At 53.9% G+C, this 19884-nt stretch overlaps 1 protein-coding gene across 2 annotated transcripts; it reads left to right on the top strand.

Annotated features, from left to right (window-relative positions):
- The first annotated feature begins 350 nt into the window (after window positions 1–350).
- On the top strand, window positions 351–18518 carry MTCH1 (mitochondrial carrier 1). Of its 2 annotated transcripts, none has more exon segments than NM_001244167.2 (12): window positions 351–713; window positions 5145–5229; window positions 8176–8282; window positions 8620–8697; window positions 9046–9103; window positions 9395–9446; window positions 10878–10937; window positions 13340–13433; window positions 15594–15641; window positions 15817–15884; window positions 16157–16232; window positions 17661–18518. In NM_001244167.2, coding segments are annotated over 12 exon segments (1119 nt in total). In that variant the 5' UTR covers window positions 351–392; the 3' UTR covers window positions 17733–18518.
- The last annotated feature ends 1366 nt before the right edge of the window (window positions 18519–19884 follow it).

The following is a 19884-nucleotide window of genomic DNA, read 5'->3' as shown; positions in this document are numbered from 1 at the left end:
AGTCGGGTCCAGAACTGCGGACAACACTCCGAGCCAGGGAAGGGGCTTGCAAGCGCCTCAGACCAAATTGAGGGCGTTTGCGGAGCATCCGAGCACCGCCCCCGCCGCTCTCCTGGCCCCCCGGGGGAGCTCCCGCGCTGGCGGCGGCCTTCACGGTCTCTGAGCCTACAGTCTGGGTCGCCCGCAACCACTGACCCCCGGGCCACAGCCCAGTGCAGAGCCAGGCCCCAACCCCGACCCGGGGCCCACAACTGGCGCTTACCGCCAGCCGTCCCACGATGCCGCACACCCCCGCGGCCGCGAGTGGTGAGGCCCGGCCCCACCCCCGACGCGCTTAGGGGCGGTGCGCCCGCCCGTCACGTGACGGGGGAGTGACCTCGCCGCCCGGCGCCATGGGGGCTTCGGACCCGGAAGTGGCGCCCTGGGCTCGCGGCGGTGCCGCGGGAATGGCGGGAGCCGGAGCAGGAGCAGGAGCTCGCGGCGGAGCGGCGGCGGGGGTCGAGGCCCGGGCTCGCGACCCGCCGCCCGCACACCGCGCGCACCCGCGCCACCCTCGGCCTGCGGCGCAACCCTCCGCCCGCAGGATGGACGGCGCGTCCGGGGGCCTGGGCTCCGGGGACAACGCCCCGACCACCGAGGCTCTTTTCGTGGCGCTGGGTGCAGGAGTGACGGCTCTCAGTCACCCGCTGCTCTACGTGAAGCTGCTCATCCAGGTGTGGAGCCAGGGGCGTCTTAGGGAGGCGGGGGCCGATGTGAAGGTGACAGGCCAGGGTCTGGAGAAGGATGGGGGCGGGGGAGGCAATGGCGGTGTATTGAGGAGAGGGGCGGGGACGGCGGGTTGATGCGCGGTAGGAGTGGGAGAGGAGGAAAGCGGCAAGTGATTTGAGGATGCAAGGGGCATGGGTTTGGGGGTGCAAGAGAAGGGGCAAAAGGTCAGCGTCAGATTTGGGAGAGAGGAAGGAACGAGGTGCAGGGGGAGGGGACGATGGAACGGATGACAGGTTTGGGAAATGAAAGAATGGAGGCGATGAACTTGCACTAGGAGGGAAGGGGCAGCATTTGGGGGTGAGGAAAGAAGCAACGATGGGGGGGGGCGGGAAGTTTTGGCAAATGGCTGAGGAGGAGGTTTGGGGGCCAAGGCAGAGTATTCAGAAGATGGGCACATTTAAGGTGAAGGGAAGCAAGAACTCTGGATTTAATAGAGATGGACTTACAGTGGTTTGGAGGAAACAAAGGACTAGAGAGTCAGGTCCAAACGTTTAAGAAAGAAAAAGGGGCATCAGACTCCGGGGAGGAGGGGACGGGAGCATTAAATTTAACGGTGACAGAATTTGGTGCGAAAGGGCGGAGGCAAAGGATTTAACACCGGAGAGCTATCGTTTTAAGGAGATGGGGGCTCTGGACTTGATGGCGACGGCAGATTTGATGGGAGGAGGGGACGGTGATGACGTGCCTTGGGGGAGGGGAACAGATAGGGCGACACGGGGGCGGGGGAGGGGTAGTGGAGGTTTGTCTGGAAAGGGGAGCTAGGAGGAGGCTTTTGGGGGGAAAGGATGACGCATTTGGAGGAGAAAATTGAAGTCATGGTTGGGGAGGGGTATGGGCTGAAGGGTTACAGGCAAATTGGAATTGGGCAGAAGGGGCATTTTAAGCACAAGGTGGCAGGATGTGCAGGGGCTGGCAGAAAATGAGACCAAGGTAGGATGTCTCTGGAATGGAGGCATGCAGGGGCGGTTGGCATGTTTGGGGGGACCAGCAGTGCCTGACAGATGAATTGGGTTGCTTAAGAAAGGGAGAGATGGAGCTGGAAGGGGGTGGGTCTGGGATGGAGGAAGTGCATTTGGCAGAATTCGGTGGGTGTGACTGAGATGGGCACCCTGTAGAGGATGGTTCCGGCCTGGAGACTGATATCTGAAGATTTAGCTTAGAATTTTCAGTTAAGGTGAGGGGAGGAGGTAAAAATTGAGATGAAGAGCTAACCAAAACTTGAGAATTAATTCAAGATGGGGCAAATGGGGATTGGATTTACTGCTCTGATGATGGCTGAAAAGTGAGAGATACAACTGAAATGAGAGGAACTTGATAATAGAAGTAATTGAAATCTGGGGTCAGGAATGGGGGCACTGGATTTTGGAATGTGACGAGTATGACAAGGAATGAGGATATTCAGTCAGAGACGTTGGGTCACCTGACTAGAATCTAATTGCAACTGAGATTTGGAAACGGCCAACAGAGGAAGGTCAAAACTGACATTGGTCCTGACTTGGGAGTGAGAGCTTCTTACAAAATTTGGATTTAAAGCAACAGAGATTACAGATTTGAGAGAGAAATTGAGGCTTTTGGAACTGGTGGTACCTGAGATGAGAAGTAAGGATGATAGAGCGAGACTGGGTGAGGGCTGGGACTTTAGGGTGGCCAGTAGGAGTGTCTGCAGAGTAGAGGATGCTGGAGTACAAGGAACTGGGGGGGGGGGGCCTCCCTGTGAAGGAAACTAGAAAATGGCTTCATTGTTTGGACCTTAGTAGATTTGGTTTACGAGTCTAAAAAGAAAATTGAAATAAGGGTCATTTGGAAAGGCAGTTGAGGAATGAGAGAGAATGGGGAATTGGGGATTGAGGAATGAGGGAGTCCAGAGGGTGAGAAGAACTGCCTGGTGGGTGAGTAAGGATAGGTAAGCCCAGTTGTGGTGACTGAGGTGCTCTATCCGTTTGGACGCAGCTGGTGCGGAGTGTAACATATTTGAGGGTGAAATTTTTTTTTGGCTGCTCCTGTGGCATGTGGAAGCTCCTAGGCCAGGGATGGAACCCATACCACAGCAGCGACCCTAACCACTGCAGTGACAACGCTGGATGCCACAAGAGAACTTCCTGAGGGTGAAATCTTACAGGAATAGCTTGGGAATCAGAGATAACATTTTGCAAAAAAGCAGATCCCAGTTTGGGTGGCAGGATGGAGTGGCAGATTTGGCGGTGGTCTGCATTAAATGAGTAAGAATGCAGCGCCTAAGAAAAGGATCGTCGGTGTTAGGTTTGAAGACTTGGAAATTTGAGGGACTGGGTCTGCCAGTATCTTTTATAGAGCCGCAGCTTGGGCTCTGGTTAGGTCAAAGTTAACAGGTTTGGGGATCAAGTTGGGTGAATAGACTTGGGAACACTTAATGAAAACTCAGTGAGGGAAATAGGGGTGAGATACAGCCAGTGTGCCTTTGATAACCTGGGTGGGAGCTATGGGAATACGGAGTAAAGGGACTCAGCAAGTTTAAGGGTGGAATTGGAATAGAGGGGGCTCCCCGGTTGTGGTGACTAGACTGGGTAAGGCAGCAAAACAACACTGGCTCAGACTGAGAGTTGAGGGTATAAAGGGAATACTCCCGTATGAGAGAACAAAATCAAAACTAACTCCAGAAACTTTAAGCGTTTAATCCAGAAGGGGAAAGATCTGGAAGGGGAGGGCTAACTGCTTGGGTCAGCTGGCTCATCCCTTTCCTGCAATTCCCCTGGGTTAGAATTTTTTTTTTTTTTTTTTTTTAGAGGAAGGTCTCCATGGAGACACTCTTGGAGAGTGTTTAATTTATAATCGGTAACCTGTCACGTAGCTCAGAATCCCATTCACAAGGGACAGCCTGAACTTTCAGAAATACTTGACGAAGGTGAAGAGGAAAGGAAATGGAGCCCAGAAAACACTAGAAACATACCTGGTTCCACCTATAAGGCAGAGCCTCCCACCTCTGCTGTTTCTACCCTCTTCCACATCTAAGAGGGGCTCCTCTGGTCCACGGGTTCGTCTGGCCTGCTCTGAGGGCAGGGGCTGGTGGCCTGGCCTCCTGCCAGGGAACAGCCTTCTCACACCCCAGTAAGGTGCTGATCCTTGCTTCTCGCCTGGCAGCAGAGAACCTTCTCGTTAAACGGCAGCATACCACATGGCCTCACCCCTCAGGAGAGAACTCTCCTCCTCACATGGGTTTGGGTGGCTTGGTCCTTCACCCAACTGTGAGTTTGGCAGATAGGAATTATGATAACCCCACAGAAATGAGGAGGTCAGGGTTCCCACTGTGGCACAACAGGATTGGCAGCATCTCCAGAGCACTAGGACCCAAGTTCAACCCCTGGCCAAGCACAGTGGGTTAAGGATCTGGCGTTGCCACAACTATGGCATAGGTCGTAACTGCAGCTCAGATCTGATCCCTGGCCTGGGGACTCCACATGCAGTGGGTTGGCCAAGAAAGAAAAGAAAAATCAAAGGAAGTGAGGAAGTCATTCTGTTACAGGAAAGTAGGGAAAGAGGGTGGTCAGGGTTAGATCACAGTTGAGGAGTTTAAGGAGCAGCTGACATTTGAGGTGACAGTTTGCTCTGCCCAGGGGTGAGAGGGACAGATGAGTTGACACTCACGGTGGGTGCAGTAGGAAATCTGAGTGCAGGGTGAGTGAGCGATCTGAAGTTTAGGGCTAAGATTTGGATGCGATGTGTTTTGGTGTGGGCACACTTTGGATCGAGACTTGCCTGGAGTTTTTAACCTGGAGATGAGAATTAACTGAGATTTTTTTCTGGGATGAACATGGGGTTTTAAGTACATAAACGTGGGGGTTTTCTGCACTGGAAATATCTGGAATTGGAAGGTAAGAATGTTGAGGGTGGGGTGACAGTTTGCGGTAAGGGTGGTGTCTGGGCCTGGCCCTTTCTGTGCGTTGGGGAGATGATGTGATGCTGATAGTTATGGACACTGTCTTGGTTAGGATGAAATTTCAGGTACATTAAGTTCCTATTGTAGCTCATCGGGTTAAGAACCTGACTGATATCCATGAGGATGTGGCTTCAATCTCTGGCCTCACTCGGTGGATTAAAGATCCGGCGTTGCTATAGACTGCAGTGCAGATCTCAGCTGTAGCTTGGATCTGGCATTGCTGTGGTGTAGGCTGGGAAATGTGGCTCTGATTTGACCCCTAGCCTGGGAACGTCCATATGCTGTGGGTGGGGGCCCTACAAAGACCAAATAAAATTTTAGGTACACTTTCATGGGGAGAACATCAACCAGAGCTGCTTTAGACTTTGTGGGAAAAGCGTTAGAGGCCTGGGAAAGATGAGAAGCAGTGAGACTGCATCCATAGCAGAATCTGACTTTACCTTTGTTTTTGTTGATTCTGAAGGTGGGTCATGAGCCGATGCCCCCCACCATTGGGACCAATGTGTTGGGGAGGAAGGTCCTCTACCTGCCGAGCTTCTTCACCTACGGTGAGTGTGCTTCCCAGGCAGGAAGGCCTACACTGAGACGAAAAAGAAGCGTCACACAGGGAGCAGGCCCAGGTGGCCCCAGGGAACATGCCAGGCAGCACAGGGCACCCAAAGTGGGAGCCAGCATGGAAGAGAGGTCAGAGGCAGTGGGGTGTCGGGGTGGGAGCCGGTAACCAACACAGCTTTGGTCCAGCTCCTCTGCCTGAGCTGCCAGCCGTCAGCCCAGGCGGCAGGAAGGCACCTGGGAGGAGGGCAGTCCAGGACGATGGTCCCTCTCATCCTGGCCACCCCAGGCTGTGCCTGGAAGCGGGGGTGCGGGTAGTTTGCCTTTCACCTTCTGAGCAGACCAGCTGCCCTGTCCCTGTTAGCCGTTCTTCTGCCTTCCTGCTGCTCCAGCAGGAGACCTGTTGGGGCCTCCTGGATTCTTTTCCTTTGTCCTGTTCCCGTGAGTTCTCCAGGCAGTGGTGCCTGCTCACTTGGGTACTTCCTTTCCCCGACGACGGAACAGTACAGGTGCTTCACCTCTGAAGTGCCCTGATCAGCTGCCTGGGCTCAGGCGGGCCGCCAGCTACCCTGGCCCCAGACTTGCCAGCTTCTTCACACCCAGCCCTTCACACAAGCACCCTGCTCTCGGCCGCCCACGGCTCCGCCTGCCAGAGGTCTCTCCATCAAGAAGCCCACCATGGTGGGGCTGGCCTGATGCCCACAAAGCCCACATGGCTGCCAGTGCTGCCCACCCCCTGGCCCACAGCTGGCCAAGGCCATTTCAAATCTCCCATCCCTGTCCCCTCCCAGTCCCCACCCGCACCGCCTTCTCTAAATGGACCCTTGCTCTCTGCTTTTACAGCCAGGCTGATCCTCTTATGCTTCCTCCACCTCTGCGCATCTTATCCATCTGGTCAGAATGTTCTCTGAAAGCCTTTCTTTCTGCAAATAACTTGGGGCCTCGCCTCCAGTCACCATTTTTTTCACTTCACACACTGATGGCCAAATCTGATGTCATGTTTCTCTTCCAGTTTTGCCGCCTGGTTGTTGAGTCCAGTGTGGGGTCAGGCAGAACATGTTGCTTTGTGGGCAAATCTGTTCATATTTGTTTCTTTTAAAAATTGTCAGTGTAGGGGAGGAGGACGACTCAGATTCAAGAATCCCCGCCCCCCAGTACAACGAAGCCAGTATATAGAATGAACGCTGGATTTGTGGAAGGCGGGGGTGATGGGCCGCCAGCCCCTCCGTGTGGGTCCTCTGTACACGGCTATACTTGCTTGACCCACAGAGAGGCTGGAATCCAGACAGGCTCTGCCCATGTCGCATAGTCATTCCCAAAAGGACTCAGGGTGGAGGGGTCTTGACAGTCATTTTATTGTGTCTAGCAAAGATGAGCAGACTTCTGAGGTGCACTCCCTCCCTATTTACATAAATGCTGTTTCAGTCCAGACGTTGTAAGCAGGTGCCCTGTGGGCCTTTCCGATACCACCCCTGCTTTTGAAGTGGGGTGGGGGCTCCGCTGTCTGGCTGCCCAGAGATTGTCTGAACAGAATCTACTCCCCATCACTGTGAAAAGCGCCACAGCTGCCGTAACATTCTTTGATGTTCTCCTCGGAGAGGACTTCCTGGAGAGGTTTCGGAGGCCTGCAGAGAAACCATGGGATGATGGAGCCCGTGGCCAACCAGGGGCCATCTGGTCCCACAAGGCCTCTCTGGGCCTTGCTGCACACCGTTCTCTGCTCTCACTTGTTCATAATTCAGCTCTGAGATGGGGAGAAATAGGGTTCTTTATTTCTTTTTTTTTTTTTTTTTTTTTTCTGGTGTGCAAATCAGATAGAGCTTAAGTGTCCTGCTGGAGATCACACTCAGGCTTTATCCGCACCAGCTTCCTTCTGCTGGCTGGAGCTCCCCTTCCCAGAACAAACTTTCTGCCTGTTCTCTCTGCAAATCTGGGTGCATCCTTGCCATGTCACCAGGCGTCCTCTCTCCTCCTGCTCCTCTCTTTCCAGCCCCACCCCCACCTCAGGAAGCCAGGCACACAGGTAGCAGGTACTCTCAGCCCAGGGAAAGCCCTTGCCAGCTGCCGCATGGAATTGCGGGTTGGCCGACAAGTGGCAGAGGAGAGAAAGGTGCTTTAGTTGCTGAGTTGGGGTTCCTGGTTCCTGCCACTGTGTGGTGCTGGAGAGCCAGAGTCGCAGGTCTGAGGGGAGCACATTGTCTGAGGGAATGTTCTGTTAGCTTCCAAGTGCACAGGTTTATGAAAAGGCCTCTCCTTTTTGAACGTCGTTTAAAAGCTGATATGGAATAAAACAACAAAACATTAAGAAAGTATCCTTTTCAAGACCCTAATGAAAGAACATTGACTCAGACAGGGAGTGTCCAGCGTCCCCGACCACTTCAGTTTTTCTGTAGAATAGTTCATCAGTACCTCTGATTTAGTTACTTCACCTGTTTCCCCCCATTATTATGTGATTAATAAATGCCAATAGGTGCCAGATGGGATCCTGGATGCAGCACAGTGACAAGTTGGGGGCAACCCTCCTTGTGGGTGCTCGGGGGACACTGGTTGCAAACTTCCATCGTTGCCTGTGGGCAGTTTTTTTCTTTCCTGGAGAAAAATGTCTTTCATAAGCAACAGACCTGGCTCCTAAGTTGCAGCACTTAAGTTGCTGAGTTGAAAAACTGGCTAAGCTTGCCAAGTAGATTTGTCAAAGCTACAAAAGAGAAAATGTGTGGACTTGTCAAAAAATATGTTTTGAAGGTTTTAGGAAGAAAAAGGGCTGGAGGAGACATTTGGGGGGTGGGGCTGGTTATTTCTGGGGTCCTGGACAACGCTCCCTTCTGTGACTGAGGTCAGCGTGTGCTGAGGGCGACAGGCTGCATCCCGTCTGGGTGTGAATGTGACCCAGGAGTGGGTGCGTCTGGACTGGGCGTGACGCTGCCACCTCTGCTTTCTCATAGCCAAGTACATTGTGCAAGTGGATGGGAAAATAGGGCTGTTCCGAGGCCTGAGCCCCCGGCTGATGTCCAACGCCCTCTCCACCGTTACCCGGGGCAGCATGAAGAAGGTGAGCCCCAGGTTCTCCAGAGCTCCCTGCCACCCCCGGAGGCAGCTGTGTGCACCAGTCCTGCTTCTCTGCTTCCAGACAGAGCCGGGCTCCACCCCAGCACCAAGGCCAGACTCCAGACCTTGGTGGTCTGGCGCTGGGTCTGAGCAGCTGGCAAATCCACCCGCCTTCTCACAGCTGCGACCCCAGGCAGGAGCTTTTCCCCTGAGGCAGGCCCTGCTGGTGGACGCTGCCAAGAAAATCATAGGAGCTGCTTCCTGTCCTCTCCCTCCCTTCAAAGTTGTATCCAAGAGGCATGGCTGTGCTTTGCTTTTGAACTTCATTCTTTGCATCTTAGGTTTTCCCTCCCGATGAGATCGAGCAGGTGTCCAACAAGGATGACATGAAGACTTCTCTGAAGAAGGTGGTGAAGGAGGTGGGTATCTGGAGTTGGAGAGGGGAGTCTGAGTGTTTCTCATCTTCAAGCTGGGCAGGTCACTGGAGCGTCACAGAGTGCGTCCTCCCGTGTGCATGGCGGGGTGGGATGTGGAAGCAGCCCCAGTGTGGACGATGCCGGAAATGCCTCTCAGCTGCTGTGGGGCCTGGCCTGGGACCCAGCAGCACTCCCGGATAGAGGGAGTTGTGTGCCAGTGACGGGGGTCATCTGAGGTAGACCGACTCCACTGCGGGGTCCTGGTTTCCCCCCGTAAGTGCTCACAGCTCCCCATGAGTGCCAGTTCCAGAGAGAGGCTGGACTGAGTGCCTGCCTTCTGCTTTCTTGCAGACCTCCTATGAGATGATGATGCAGTGCGTGTCCCGCATGCTGGCCCACCCCCTGCATGGTGAGCCGCCCCCTAGGAGGCTGCGTCTCCACCTTGGGGTGACCCCTTGAGGACTGTAGCTGGGCAGCGGTAGGACTCCAGGGAAATGGTACCGGGATTGGCCAGGAGTCCTGGCAGAAGGAATGGATGCTGTGGTCACGGGGTGTGACGGGGAACCCCAGAGGCCCTCCTCTGCTCCTGTGCCCTGATGCAGGCTCTATTGTGCAGGGGCCACCGTGCTGGCCACTCCAGAGCTGGGAAGTCATGGGCTTTGGCCACCATGTCACTTGTGTGTGTTTTCTTTCTCCTCAGTCATCTCAATGCGCTGCATGGTCCAGTTTGTGGGACGGGAGGCCAAGTACAGGTGGGTGATTCTTCTCCAAATTGGCTATTCAGAGCCTGCCAGTACAGGCCCTGCTGGGGTCAGCTGCTGCCCCTTTTCTGCCCCAGTTCTAACGTGCTAGCTTCAGAGGAATGGGATGGTAGCTTCTGTAGTCCCTCTCTCGTCCAGAGCTGCCCTGAATGAGCCTAGATGTCCTGCGGAGGGCGGGTGGGACCGGAGTCTGCTAAGACTGGGAGTCCTGGTGGGGCTCCCTCCTTGACTCCCAGGCTATGCCCTAGCCATTTCTCCAGCTGTCACAGAAGCTGGTTAAAAGCTCCTTTCATCCTCAGCCAAGTGCTGGCCACCCTGTGGCATTGTTTACCAAATACTTAGCCAGCACCTGCTGTACCTGGCACTGAGCTGGGCGCTTTGGCAGCCTAGGTGTGTTGACACAGTCCTTCCTGGGGCACTTGTGCCCTCCCTGCTCCTCTGAGGCTCAGGGCAGGACAGGAGATGGATCCTGGAGGCGTGTGGCAGGAGGCTACATCTGCTCCCCTTCCTCTCTCGGATTCTTGTTTCCTGGGTTCAGCTGTTTTCTGCAGCTGTCCTTGAGGCCACTGTCCCGGGAAGCCTGGCTGCCGTGGTGCCTCATTTTGGGTTCACTCATGGGAAATTGGCCCATTCCCCCCAGACTGAAACTCAGCGTTGGCAGGCGGGACCAGGAGGGGATGATCTGGCTCAGAGCCCAGTGGGCTGAACCATGGGCCTGAGAAGAAGGGTAATGAGGCCTGGCAGGGCTCCAGCTACCCCTGTCTTTCTCCTGGCCGCCCCCCTCAGCCCCTCAGCTTTGCAGAGTCTCCATGCCGGATAGGCCATTTGGCACTTCACGGGTCACAGAGGTGACTCTTGAGCCTACTTTGTGTGTCAAACCTAAGAACCCCCAGCCTGTGCCCTGATCTCTGACTGGTGCTGTGGCCGCATTAGAGCCTCACGGGCTCCCTGCTAGGGAGGGCCAGGCACCTTTTCCCAGGCTGTGTCTGGACGGTCTGATCTGTTCCTTCTCTGCCCTCGCCACCCGCCTCCTCTCTCTGTCGGGCACACAGGCTTCTCTGCCAGAAGGTGGTCAGCCAGAGATAAGCACTAGGGCCAGACAGGAGACGGCCGTCGCCTCTGCAGCGGCGCAGGCTGGAAGGGTCATTCCCACATTCCAGATCCACAGAAGCAGCAGTAGAGAACCAGGGCGCTGTCCCTGGGTGGTTGGGTTTCCAGTCTCCATGGATGGTGTGGACACCCCTCGCCCCTAAACAAGAGCTCTGAGCTTCTCCACATGGGTTCTGCCTGGTAACAGGAACTTCCCGTCCCTGTCCTGGTCAGGACCAGATGGCCGTGAGCAGGAGTGGTAGGCTCCGCTCTGCACAGGCCTGGGCTTCTCCAGGGTGACGGGGTGACCTCGTATTCCTGTGTTCTCCACAGCGGCGTGTTGAGCTCCATTGGGAAGATTTTCAAAGAAGAGGGGCTGCTGGGATTCTTTGTGTACGTGAGTTTATACGCTCCAGAACTGGCCACAGGGCACGGCTCTACTAACAGGCACCTTCTCAACCTCCCAGGCCGCAGCTGCCGGCCTCAGACTAACCACAGGGCTCTGTCCCCGCCTGAGTAGCCGCACCTCAGCCCGTAGAGCTCCACAGCATGTGTGTTCTGTGATCGTCGGGACAAAGCTGCACAGCTCTTTCCAGATCACGGCTCACGCAGAAATGGTACTGTCTGTCCAGCACGCTGGGCGGGGAGGGGGTGGACTCACTTCCCCCACCCTCCCAACCTCACTGCCCCTCCCATCCGGTTGCTCTGGGGCTGGTCTCAGGAGGTCTTTAGGTCTTCCATCGCCCTTGGCTTCACTGCCAAAAAATAACGGGAAGTCTGTGACTGGGACTGAGGTCGAGCCCTGGCAGCTCCCAGGCTGACTCCAGCTGATGGACACAGCATTTCTGACAGATTAGTTCCTCATAGTCAACATTCAGGGTACTTCCTTTAACAATCTTTCTTTCTGGCTTCTCTTGAAAAGTCAAGGCCTGGTCCCACTGGTAGGCGTGTATTTCTGCAAAGCAGCCATCGGCGGGGCCCTTGACCTCCTGAAGGCCCTGGGCCCCCTGCCCTCCGTGTGTCTCACACCCACCTTCCTTCCCCTATAAAGGAAGCTCAGCCCAAAAAGACTGAACTGCAAACAGAACCAGAGGCCAGGTCTGGCCAGTGACGTACATGCCATTGTGTACACAGTATACTAGACAAGGGACTCTGTTAACTCATGTCATAGTTTCCTAGTCACGAGGTGTCCCACATGTAGGCGTATGTGTGGGTGTGTGTGTACATTGTTCCCATTAGGAGGTGATTTCGCCCCAGGGGACATTGTAATGGGAGACATCTTATGGTTGTCGCAGCTGGGATCTAGTGGGTAGAAGCCAGGATGCTGCTAAAGATCCTGCAAGGCAGAGGTCAGCCCTTCAGCAAGAATTACTCAGCCCTAAATGTTGATGGTTCCAAGGTTGACAAACCCTGATTTACACACACACATTTATGTATAGATGTACACACACACGTGTAAAATAATACTTGCCTATATGACTGGTATTTCAGACTCTAAAACCCCACCCCAGGCCTTTTTCACACTCATCGTCTATGTTCTGTTCTGGTGTGTGAATAGGATTCCCACACACCAGATTCTCACCCATTGGGTTCTTTTTCTCTTCATGTGTTTGTAAAACAGGTGATACATGTACTCAGCACTGACTACATGTGTGAAAAGTCGGTCTGAACACAGGTGAAGGCAACAGGATTGGAAATTGCATTCAGGAAGATTCATTTTATCACTATCTCCCCTATCATACATATGTCCTGGTATGAGGGATATTGATAAGTCTTGTGAACTTTTCAGAAATTTTGAAATAAGATTTTTAAAAATTCAAAAATCAATGATGCATCACCTCTTGAAGAGACAGCCATTCTCATGGAGTTGCTCCAAGTCATTTTATACCTAAACAAGCAAATAAACATTTAAAAAATAAGTGGCACACAGGACCCACTGATCATAGGTCTGGCTCTTTGGCCTCAGCAGTGTATCTTAGGGAAGCTTCCAAATGGTAGGACTGCTTATGCTAAAGGCTGTCACTTTATTTATTTATTTATTTTTAAATTTATTAGCTTTTTAGGGCTGCACCTGTGGCATATGGAGTTTCCCAGGCTAGGGGTCGAATTGAAGCTGTAGCCACTGGTCTACACCACGGCCACTGCAACGCGGGATCTGAGCCACGTGTGTGACCTATACCACAGCTCACAGCAACGCTGGATCCCTGACCCACTGAGCGAGGCCAGGGATCAAATCCGCATCCTCATGGATACCAGTCGGATTTGTTTCTGTGCCACATTGGGAACTCCGAAGGCTTTAAAAGTCAGCCCTCCTTGCAAAAGCTTATATGGAATATCTTTAGTGCAACATTCCAGGGGTGAAGGCACAGATGCATTGAGCCAAGTGTCTTGTGAGAGTTGATTAGGTAGAGAAACCAGGGGGAAACTGCTAAGGTACTCTTTCATCTGCATTTGAAAATCCAAGATTTTGCATCATTCACATCTTAAGGCCAGCTTCTGTGATTTGAAAGCTTATGCTTGCGAGAGCATAAGCTAAACTTGTGGTGTCAGATATGGCATATCAAACACACACACACCCCCTCCCGTCCCCACACTCCCATGGAGAAAGGAACGCTGCTTTCCTGGTATGAATGGCTGCTGGCCACATGGCCTGTGTAGGCTCCTTCCTGATGTGATGCCTGTTGATAATGCTGAAGTTCTGAGCTTGGAACATCCCTGCCTGCTTCCTGGGATGGAGGCCCCCAGGAAATGATTCCCTCCTGCCCCTGCTCATCTTTGCTCACCTTGTTTTTTAGTGGCTTAATCCCTCACCTCCTGGGAGATGTGGTTTTCTTGTGGGGCTGTAACCTGCTGGCCCACTTCATCAATGCCTACCTGGTGGATGACAGCGTGAGTGACACCCCAGGGGGGCTGGGGAACGACCAGAATCCAGGTTCCCAGGTTGGTTGGAACAAGGACTTGTCCATCTTTCCATGTACTGCTAGTGCTCAGGGTCTGCGGCAGACTTGAGGACTCTGGGATTCTGAGCACCAGGCCTTGGGGGCTAGACAGGGCCTCGGGGGAGGGGGCTCAGGAGAAGACCTGGCCTCTGAGAGAATAGCCTTGAGAGACGAGATGGGTAACTGAATGTCCCAGGGTTTATAGCTACTCATCCCCGGGGAAGCTTCTCAGATAAAATAGACCCCAGCTTTTCCAAGGCTGGCTTGAGGCAGTGACCCAGCTAGGGCTCAGAAAATTGTGACATAGACCGGCTAATAATAACCTAATAACCCTTTCACTTTGGCTTAGTATTTATGCTTGCTTTTTTTTTTTTTTTTTTTTTTTTTTGGAATGGCTTCTCCCGTGGCATATGGAAGTTCCCAGGGCTGCTGCAATGCCAGATCTTTTAACCCACTGAGCTGGGCCAGGTATCAAACCTACACCTCCCCAGCGACCTGAGCCAATGCAGTCGGATTCTTAACCCACTGTGCACAGTGGGAACTCTGTTTTAGGCTCTTGAAAGTCCTTTTGTGAACATTATGACATTTGATCCCGACAGTGCCCTAGTGGTGAAGGGAACAGAGCAGGTATAACATCCTGCTTTACAGATGCATTGAGACCCACAGACTGAAGGGCTCTCCAGGGGCACTGGGCTGGGACTCAGTCTTTCCCTGTGCCGGACTGCGGTGCCTTCCTCCTAAGGTTTCTCAGTCAGCTAGGAAGAGTACTGTGCAGGCGCTCCCCACTGTGTGGTTAGCAGCCATCTCCACAGCCTGGCGGGCACTGACCTCTCCGCAGATTGGGTCAGGTCTGGGGAGCCCTTGGTCCCTGTAAAAGGCACTTGTTGAGGAAAGGTACCTAGGAATTTGATAGTTTGGCTGGTTCTGCCTGAACTCAGGTAGGAGGTGGGGAGCAGTGATGGACAGGGCTTCCTGGGAGCTGGGACCTGTCTGCCAGGATCACCTTGTGAGGTATGGGGGGAGGAGGGGGCTCCTAGTCTCCGTGTGTCTGTGTCTGGGCCCCGGAAGGGCGGCTCTGGGGGGCGATTCCGGGAAGGTGTCTGTGTGGGGAGGAGTGCCCGCTCCCACTGAGAGCTCTGCTCCAAGGGAAACCGAGGCTGTTTGACTTGGGTGGGCAAGTCTTTCTGGCCTTTCAGTGTAGGCAAATTCAGGTGGCTCCATGGAGACCAGCTCCTACCTACAATTACAGCGGCACTGCCATGGCCCTGCCCTTTCTCAGGGCGTTATGAGTGGATGAGCTGCTGCTGTCGCATGCAGAACAAGGCTGGGACAGCTAGGTGTCCTGGGAGAGGATGTCCCGCAGCTGATTGGTTTCCCCTAACCCGAGTGAGCAGGTGTTTGAGCAGGGCTGCTGCACTTCCCTCACTGACAACAGCAGCAAGTGCTTCATTGACAGAATTTTTCAAGTGCTCTTCCACCTGTGGCTTAAAAGTTAAGATGAGGCTGCCACGCGGGCAGAGGGCGGAGCAGACCTCCACCCAGGGTGGCCTTGTCACAGGAAGCTGAGAGAGGGGTAGTCACCTTTCCTCGTTGAGGGCTGTTTTTGTGGCAAAGCTGAATTTAGGAGTTGGGGGCTGAAGGGGACAAGAGCTTGGTGAGGGCGGAGCATCAGTAAGCCCTGAGTTCTCCCTTCACCTTTTACCAGAGGACCCAGAATTCAGTGTCTGGATATTTGAGTGGGTGTGAGGACTTACTGTGGGCCAAGCTCTGGGCACAGGTCAAGGCAGACAAAGGCCCGGCCCTTGCAGCTCAGAGGCCACAGCCCATGGTCCCACCTGTGTGGTCTTCATTGCTCACTGTCCCCAGCTGGGTCACAGATCCCTTCAGTTTGGTTATCCCACTTCTGCCTTCCGGCTCTCCTCTTGCCTCTGATCACAAGGCCATGGAAGCCACTGGCAGGCCCTGAAAGGGAGCGGAGCACAGCACGTACAGTGGGTGGGGTCGATGAAGGGGGCCACAGACTGGGCCGCATGGCCGGGCGGGAGCCTGTGAGTCTGAAGTCTGCGTCCCAAGGTAACTGGGGCAAACCGGTCTTCCTTTCTGTCTCCAGTTCAGCCAGGCCCTGGCCATCCGCAGCTACACCAAATTTGTGATGGGGGTAAGTCAAGCCAGCTGCTTTTCCCTCTGTGCCAAGGGCCTGGGGAGGGGGGACCCAGTAGGCCAGCTCTGGTGGTGGCTGGAGGCAGGCCTCTGTATGGGGTGTGGGCCCAGTGTGTCCCTGCTCCCTGAGCCCAGGGCAGCGGTGGGCAGCTCCCTGACACGTGTCCCCGCAGATCGCAGTGAGCATGCTGACCTACCCCTTCCTGCTGGTTGGTGACCTCATGGCTGTGAACAACTGCGGGTATGTGTGCGCCCCGCCACTGGGCACCTTGCCGAGTCTCCTGGGGGGTGCCTGGCTGGGCGCATCCAATGCTCTGCCCCCTCCTGCCCAGCCTCTGTGTGGGCTTAGCCCACCAGGCACCCGGGCATCCTCTGGGATTCATCGGACCCTTTGGGATGAAGCTGTGATTCAGCCTGGGTGGTGGCAGCTCCAAGCCATTCTGTCACGAGGGCTCCTTTTCCTTGGCTGATCCGTTTGTTCTCTGGGTCTAACCTGCTCTCCTTCCCGGGCAGGCTGCAGGCCGGGCTCCCCCCTTACTCCCCAGTGTTCAAGTCCTGGATCCACTGCTGGAAGTACCTGAGCGTGCAGGTAAGCATGCTTCCCAGGGGCAGAGTTTCCCCACTTTCCCGCCTCATTGATCAGGGGAAAAAAAGAGGGATGAGGAGAATGCGTAGACTTTTGGTTTGAGGTATTTCAATTAAATTTTCACTGTATTTTAGAAAGGATTTGAAGTAGATGGGTCTGGATTTATTTAAAAATTACACAGCAGACTTGTAAATCAACTAAACTTCAATAAAATTTTAATTTTAATTTTGTTTTATTTTATTTTTTGTCTTTTTTTTTCAGGGCCGCACTCGGCACATGGAGGGTTCCAGCCCAGGGGTCAAATCAGGAGGTATAGCTGCCAGCCACAGCCACAGCCACAGCCACACCAGATTCGAGCCACGTCTGCAACCTACACCACAGCTTATGGCAACGCCGGATCCTTAACCCACCCCACTGACCAAGGCCAGGATCAAACCCACATCCTCACAGATACAAGTCATGTTTGTTAACGGCTGAGCCACGACCAGAACTCCCAATAAGTTTTTAAAATGGAAAAAAAAAAATTACACATCAGACAAGGTCTTCCTGACTCTTAAAGACTCTTGGAACCGGTATGAAGGAGCCCATGGGGGTAGGTGGAGAAACCCAAGAACTTTTTTTTTCTTTTTTGGCCTGACCTTCTGCATGTGTAAGTTCCTGGGCCACTGCAGTGACAACACCAGATCCTTAAAACCACTGTGCTGCAAGGGAACTTCCCAAGAACTTACACTGCGAGTAACCCAGGCTGAAAATGCAGCTGCCAGCCCTTCCCTCCTGCAGGACTTCCCAGCTGCCCAGGGAAGCCAGCTGCCCAGGGAAGCCTTGGCCAGGGCACCATTCTTGAGATTTCTGTGTTCTGTGCCTAAGCACCCTTCTACTGGCTGGAGCTCTAGGGCTGAGAGGTCAAGGATCCAGGAGGTTGGCTCAGAGCAGGTTTATGTCTTTTCCTGGCCTTGGTTGGCCTCTCAGTAAAATGGGGCAGTGGTGTGGGGAGGAGGAGCCAGCATGCTGACTGGCCTCAAGGTTGAGAAAAGGATGACTGAGAGGGAAGCAGGGAGACCAGAGACAGAGGTGGGTCTTCCCAGCGACTCCAATTGGTTCTCCATACATCTGAGCATATCTGTGGTGTTGGAGGACCTGGACCACGTGGGCTCTGAAGCCAGAAAGGCAGCCAGTCTCCTCTGGAGTTTCCTACTCAGCAGCCCCATCGACAGTGGACACCTCAAGGCATGAAGTGAACTGCTCCCTGTGCTTCAGCACAGAGCAGGTTCTGACCTTGGTCTCTAGGAATGCAAAACCTAGGTCCTCCACCTCCAACCCTGGGGGCCCTGAGCTGTCAGGCCCTTCCTTGTCTCACCCTGGCCTTGCTCTGGGGTGTATGGATGGGAAGCACGGCCTCCCCGTTCACTGACCTGACTCCTTCCAACCCAGGGCCAGCTCTTCCGTGGCTCCAGTCTGCTTTTCCGCCGGGTGTCATCAGGATCGTGTTTTGCCCTGGAGTAACCTGAATCACCAAGAAAAAAAAAAAAAAACAAAAACAAAACAACCACCCAGTCTCAGCCTGGCTACTATGCGTGAGGCCTGATCATCTCCGGGCACCTGTAAGATGACCAACCCAGCAACACCTAGCACAGCTGGGCTTTGGTTTCCATATTTGCCATGTGTCTGTCCAGAATCAGGGGTTGGGTGGGGATAAGGCTTCGCCCAGTGGATTGTTCAGCATTGCACCTGGGGAAGATGGGGTGAGGCTGGGGAACTGGGGCAAAGTCCTCTCCCTTTGTGGATTTGCCGAGTCTGCCCCGTGCAGGGGGCCGGAGAATGGCTTGTGGGGGCCCAGGTTGGATGGGTGAAGGCTCACAGGGTCAGGTCCCACCCCCCAGCCACACCCCTCAAGTCAGCCCCAGGCTCCATTCCTGCAGCTCAGCTGGGAGCGTCGCTCTCCTGCTTTGTAAATACAGCTCGATCCCCTTCATGAGGCCACCATCATGTCCAGGCCTATGCTAGGAAGCTCTTGCTAGGTTCTGCCTTCGTTTTTCTCAACACTACTTTTCTGATAAGAAGGCAGCACCTTCTGAATGGGAAATCATGTGACCACCCAGAATGTATCGCCCTTGTCCAGTGTTCATTGGTTTAATGGTGATGCCTCACGTGCAGGATCTGGTTGTTACCTGTTCAGTTGTAAACACCCAGACATTAGACAGATCAGTGTCTCTAGTCCTACCCAGTTTCAAGTTCCTAGTACGATCTGACCCTTTCTCCCCCAAATAAATGTATTGGTGGTGATTTGGAGTTTTGTGGAGTCTTTTATTTTTAGGAGCTTAACTCTCTGCAGGGTCTTTTTCAGTCCTTTGTGGTCATGTGGGAAAGGGCTGTAAAGCAGTAGGGCTGGGGCCAGCCAAGCCTGGGCATGAAAAGGGCCTGAACTTAGTGGAGGTCAGCCTGGTGGTGTTGGTGGGGGAGGGGGGACACTGGGCAGTTTTCTGAATGAGACAAGGCTGAGATGCCAGCTCACAGAGCAACAGCTAGTGCATAGGCCTGTTCCCAGGGAGACAAGCCCTTTTAGTTCCTCCCAAGCTTCAGAAAATGTTCCACCTGGATCCCCAGCTGTCATCTTGACTCGTTTGCAGTTGGCATTGTTGGGGCTTACCAGCTCGGGTGGTATAGTAGTCACATGGTTACAACAGAAGGGGCAGACATGGACCCAGCTGCTGCACCAGGCTCGGCCTTCTCTGAGAAAGGCAAGACTCCTTTCATTCGCTTCTGTGCAATGCCGTGCTCTGTAAAGAGCCAAAACCTGCACATGGAACGTGCTGGCCCCTGGAGATGGTGGGCTTCCAGCTAATGGGTTTACTTATTTATTTTTTACTTTTTGGGGCCACACCTGCAGCATATGGAAGTTCCCAGCGTAGCTTGGCATACGTATCGAAGCTACAGCTGCCAGCCTACGCCACACCCACAGCAATGCGGGATTCGAGCCGAGTCTGTGACCTACACCACAGCTCATGGCAATGCCAGATCTCTGACCCACTGAGTAAAGCCAGGGATCAAACCCGCATCCTCATGGATACTAGTTGGATTCCTTTGCACTGTGCCACGACAGGAACTCCCCCCACCCCACCCCTTTTTTTTTTAAAAGGCCACACTTGCAGCACATGTAGGTTTGGAGGTTCCCAGGCTAGAGGCTGAATCGGAGCTATAGCTGCCAGCCCATGCCACAGCCACATCAACACGGGCTCCAAGCCAAGTCTGCAACCTACACCAAAGCTTAGGGCAATGCTGGATCCTTAACCCACCAAGCAAGGCCAGGGATTGAACCTGTGTCCTCATGGATACTAGTCAGGTTCGTTACCATTGAGCCACAACAGGAACTCCCTGGCTGATAGGGATTAAATACCAGTTGTGGCCAGCTGGGTTCTCCCAAGTGTTTTTCTCCTGCTCCAGGGGGCTGGCTTTGGAGGACTGGGATTTGGGACTTGGGTCACACTTCACAGGCATGGGCTGGATCGAGCCGTGGAAAGGTCCTGGATGCTTTGGCAGAACTGGTTTTCCCTGGTGGTCTAGTTAAAGAGTTGACTTGAGGGTGGTTTACATGTCCTTGTCCCCAGGAACACAGGAGCATGTCTGTGCAGGTGTCCTGTAAATATATATATTGGTG

This window comes from Sus scrofa, chromosome 7 (assembly GCF_054392235.1).
Source record: "Sus scrofa isolate SSC_HxYL_T2T_F1_AM1 chromosome 7, Sscrofa_HxYL_maternal_Yorkshire_Landrace_v2.0, whole genome shotgun sequence".
NCBI classification, from domain to species: Eukaryota; Metazoa; Chordata; class Mammalia; order Artiodactyla; family Suidae; genus Sus; species Sus scrofa.
Note: the sequence above shows the minus strand (reverse complement) of the source record. Positions and strands in the feature narration are given on the sequence as shown.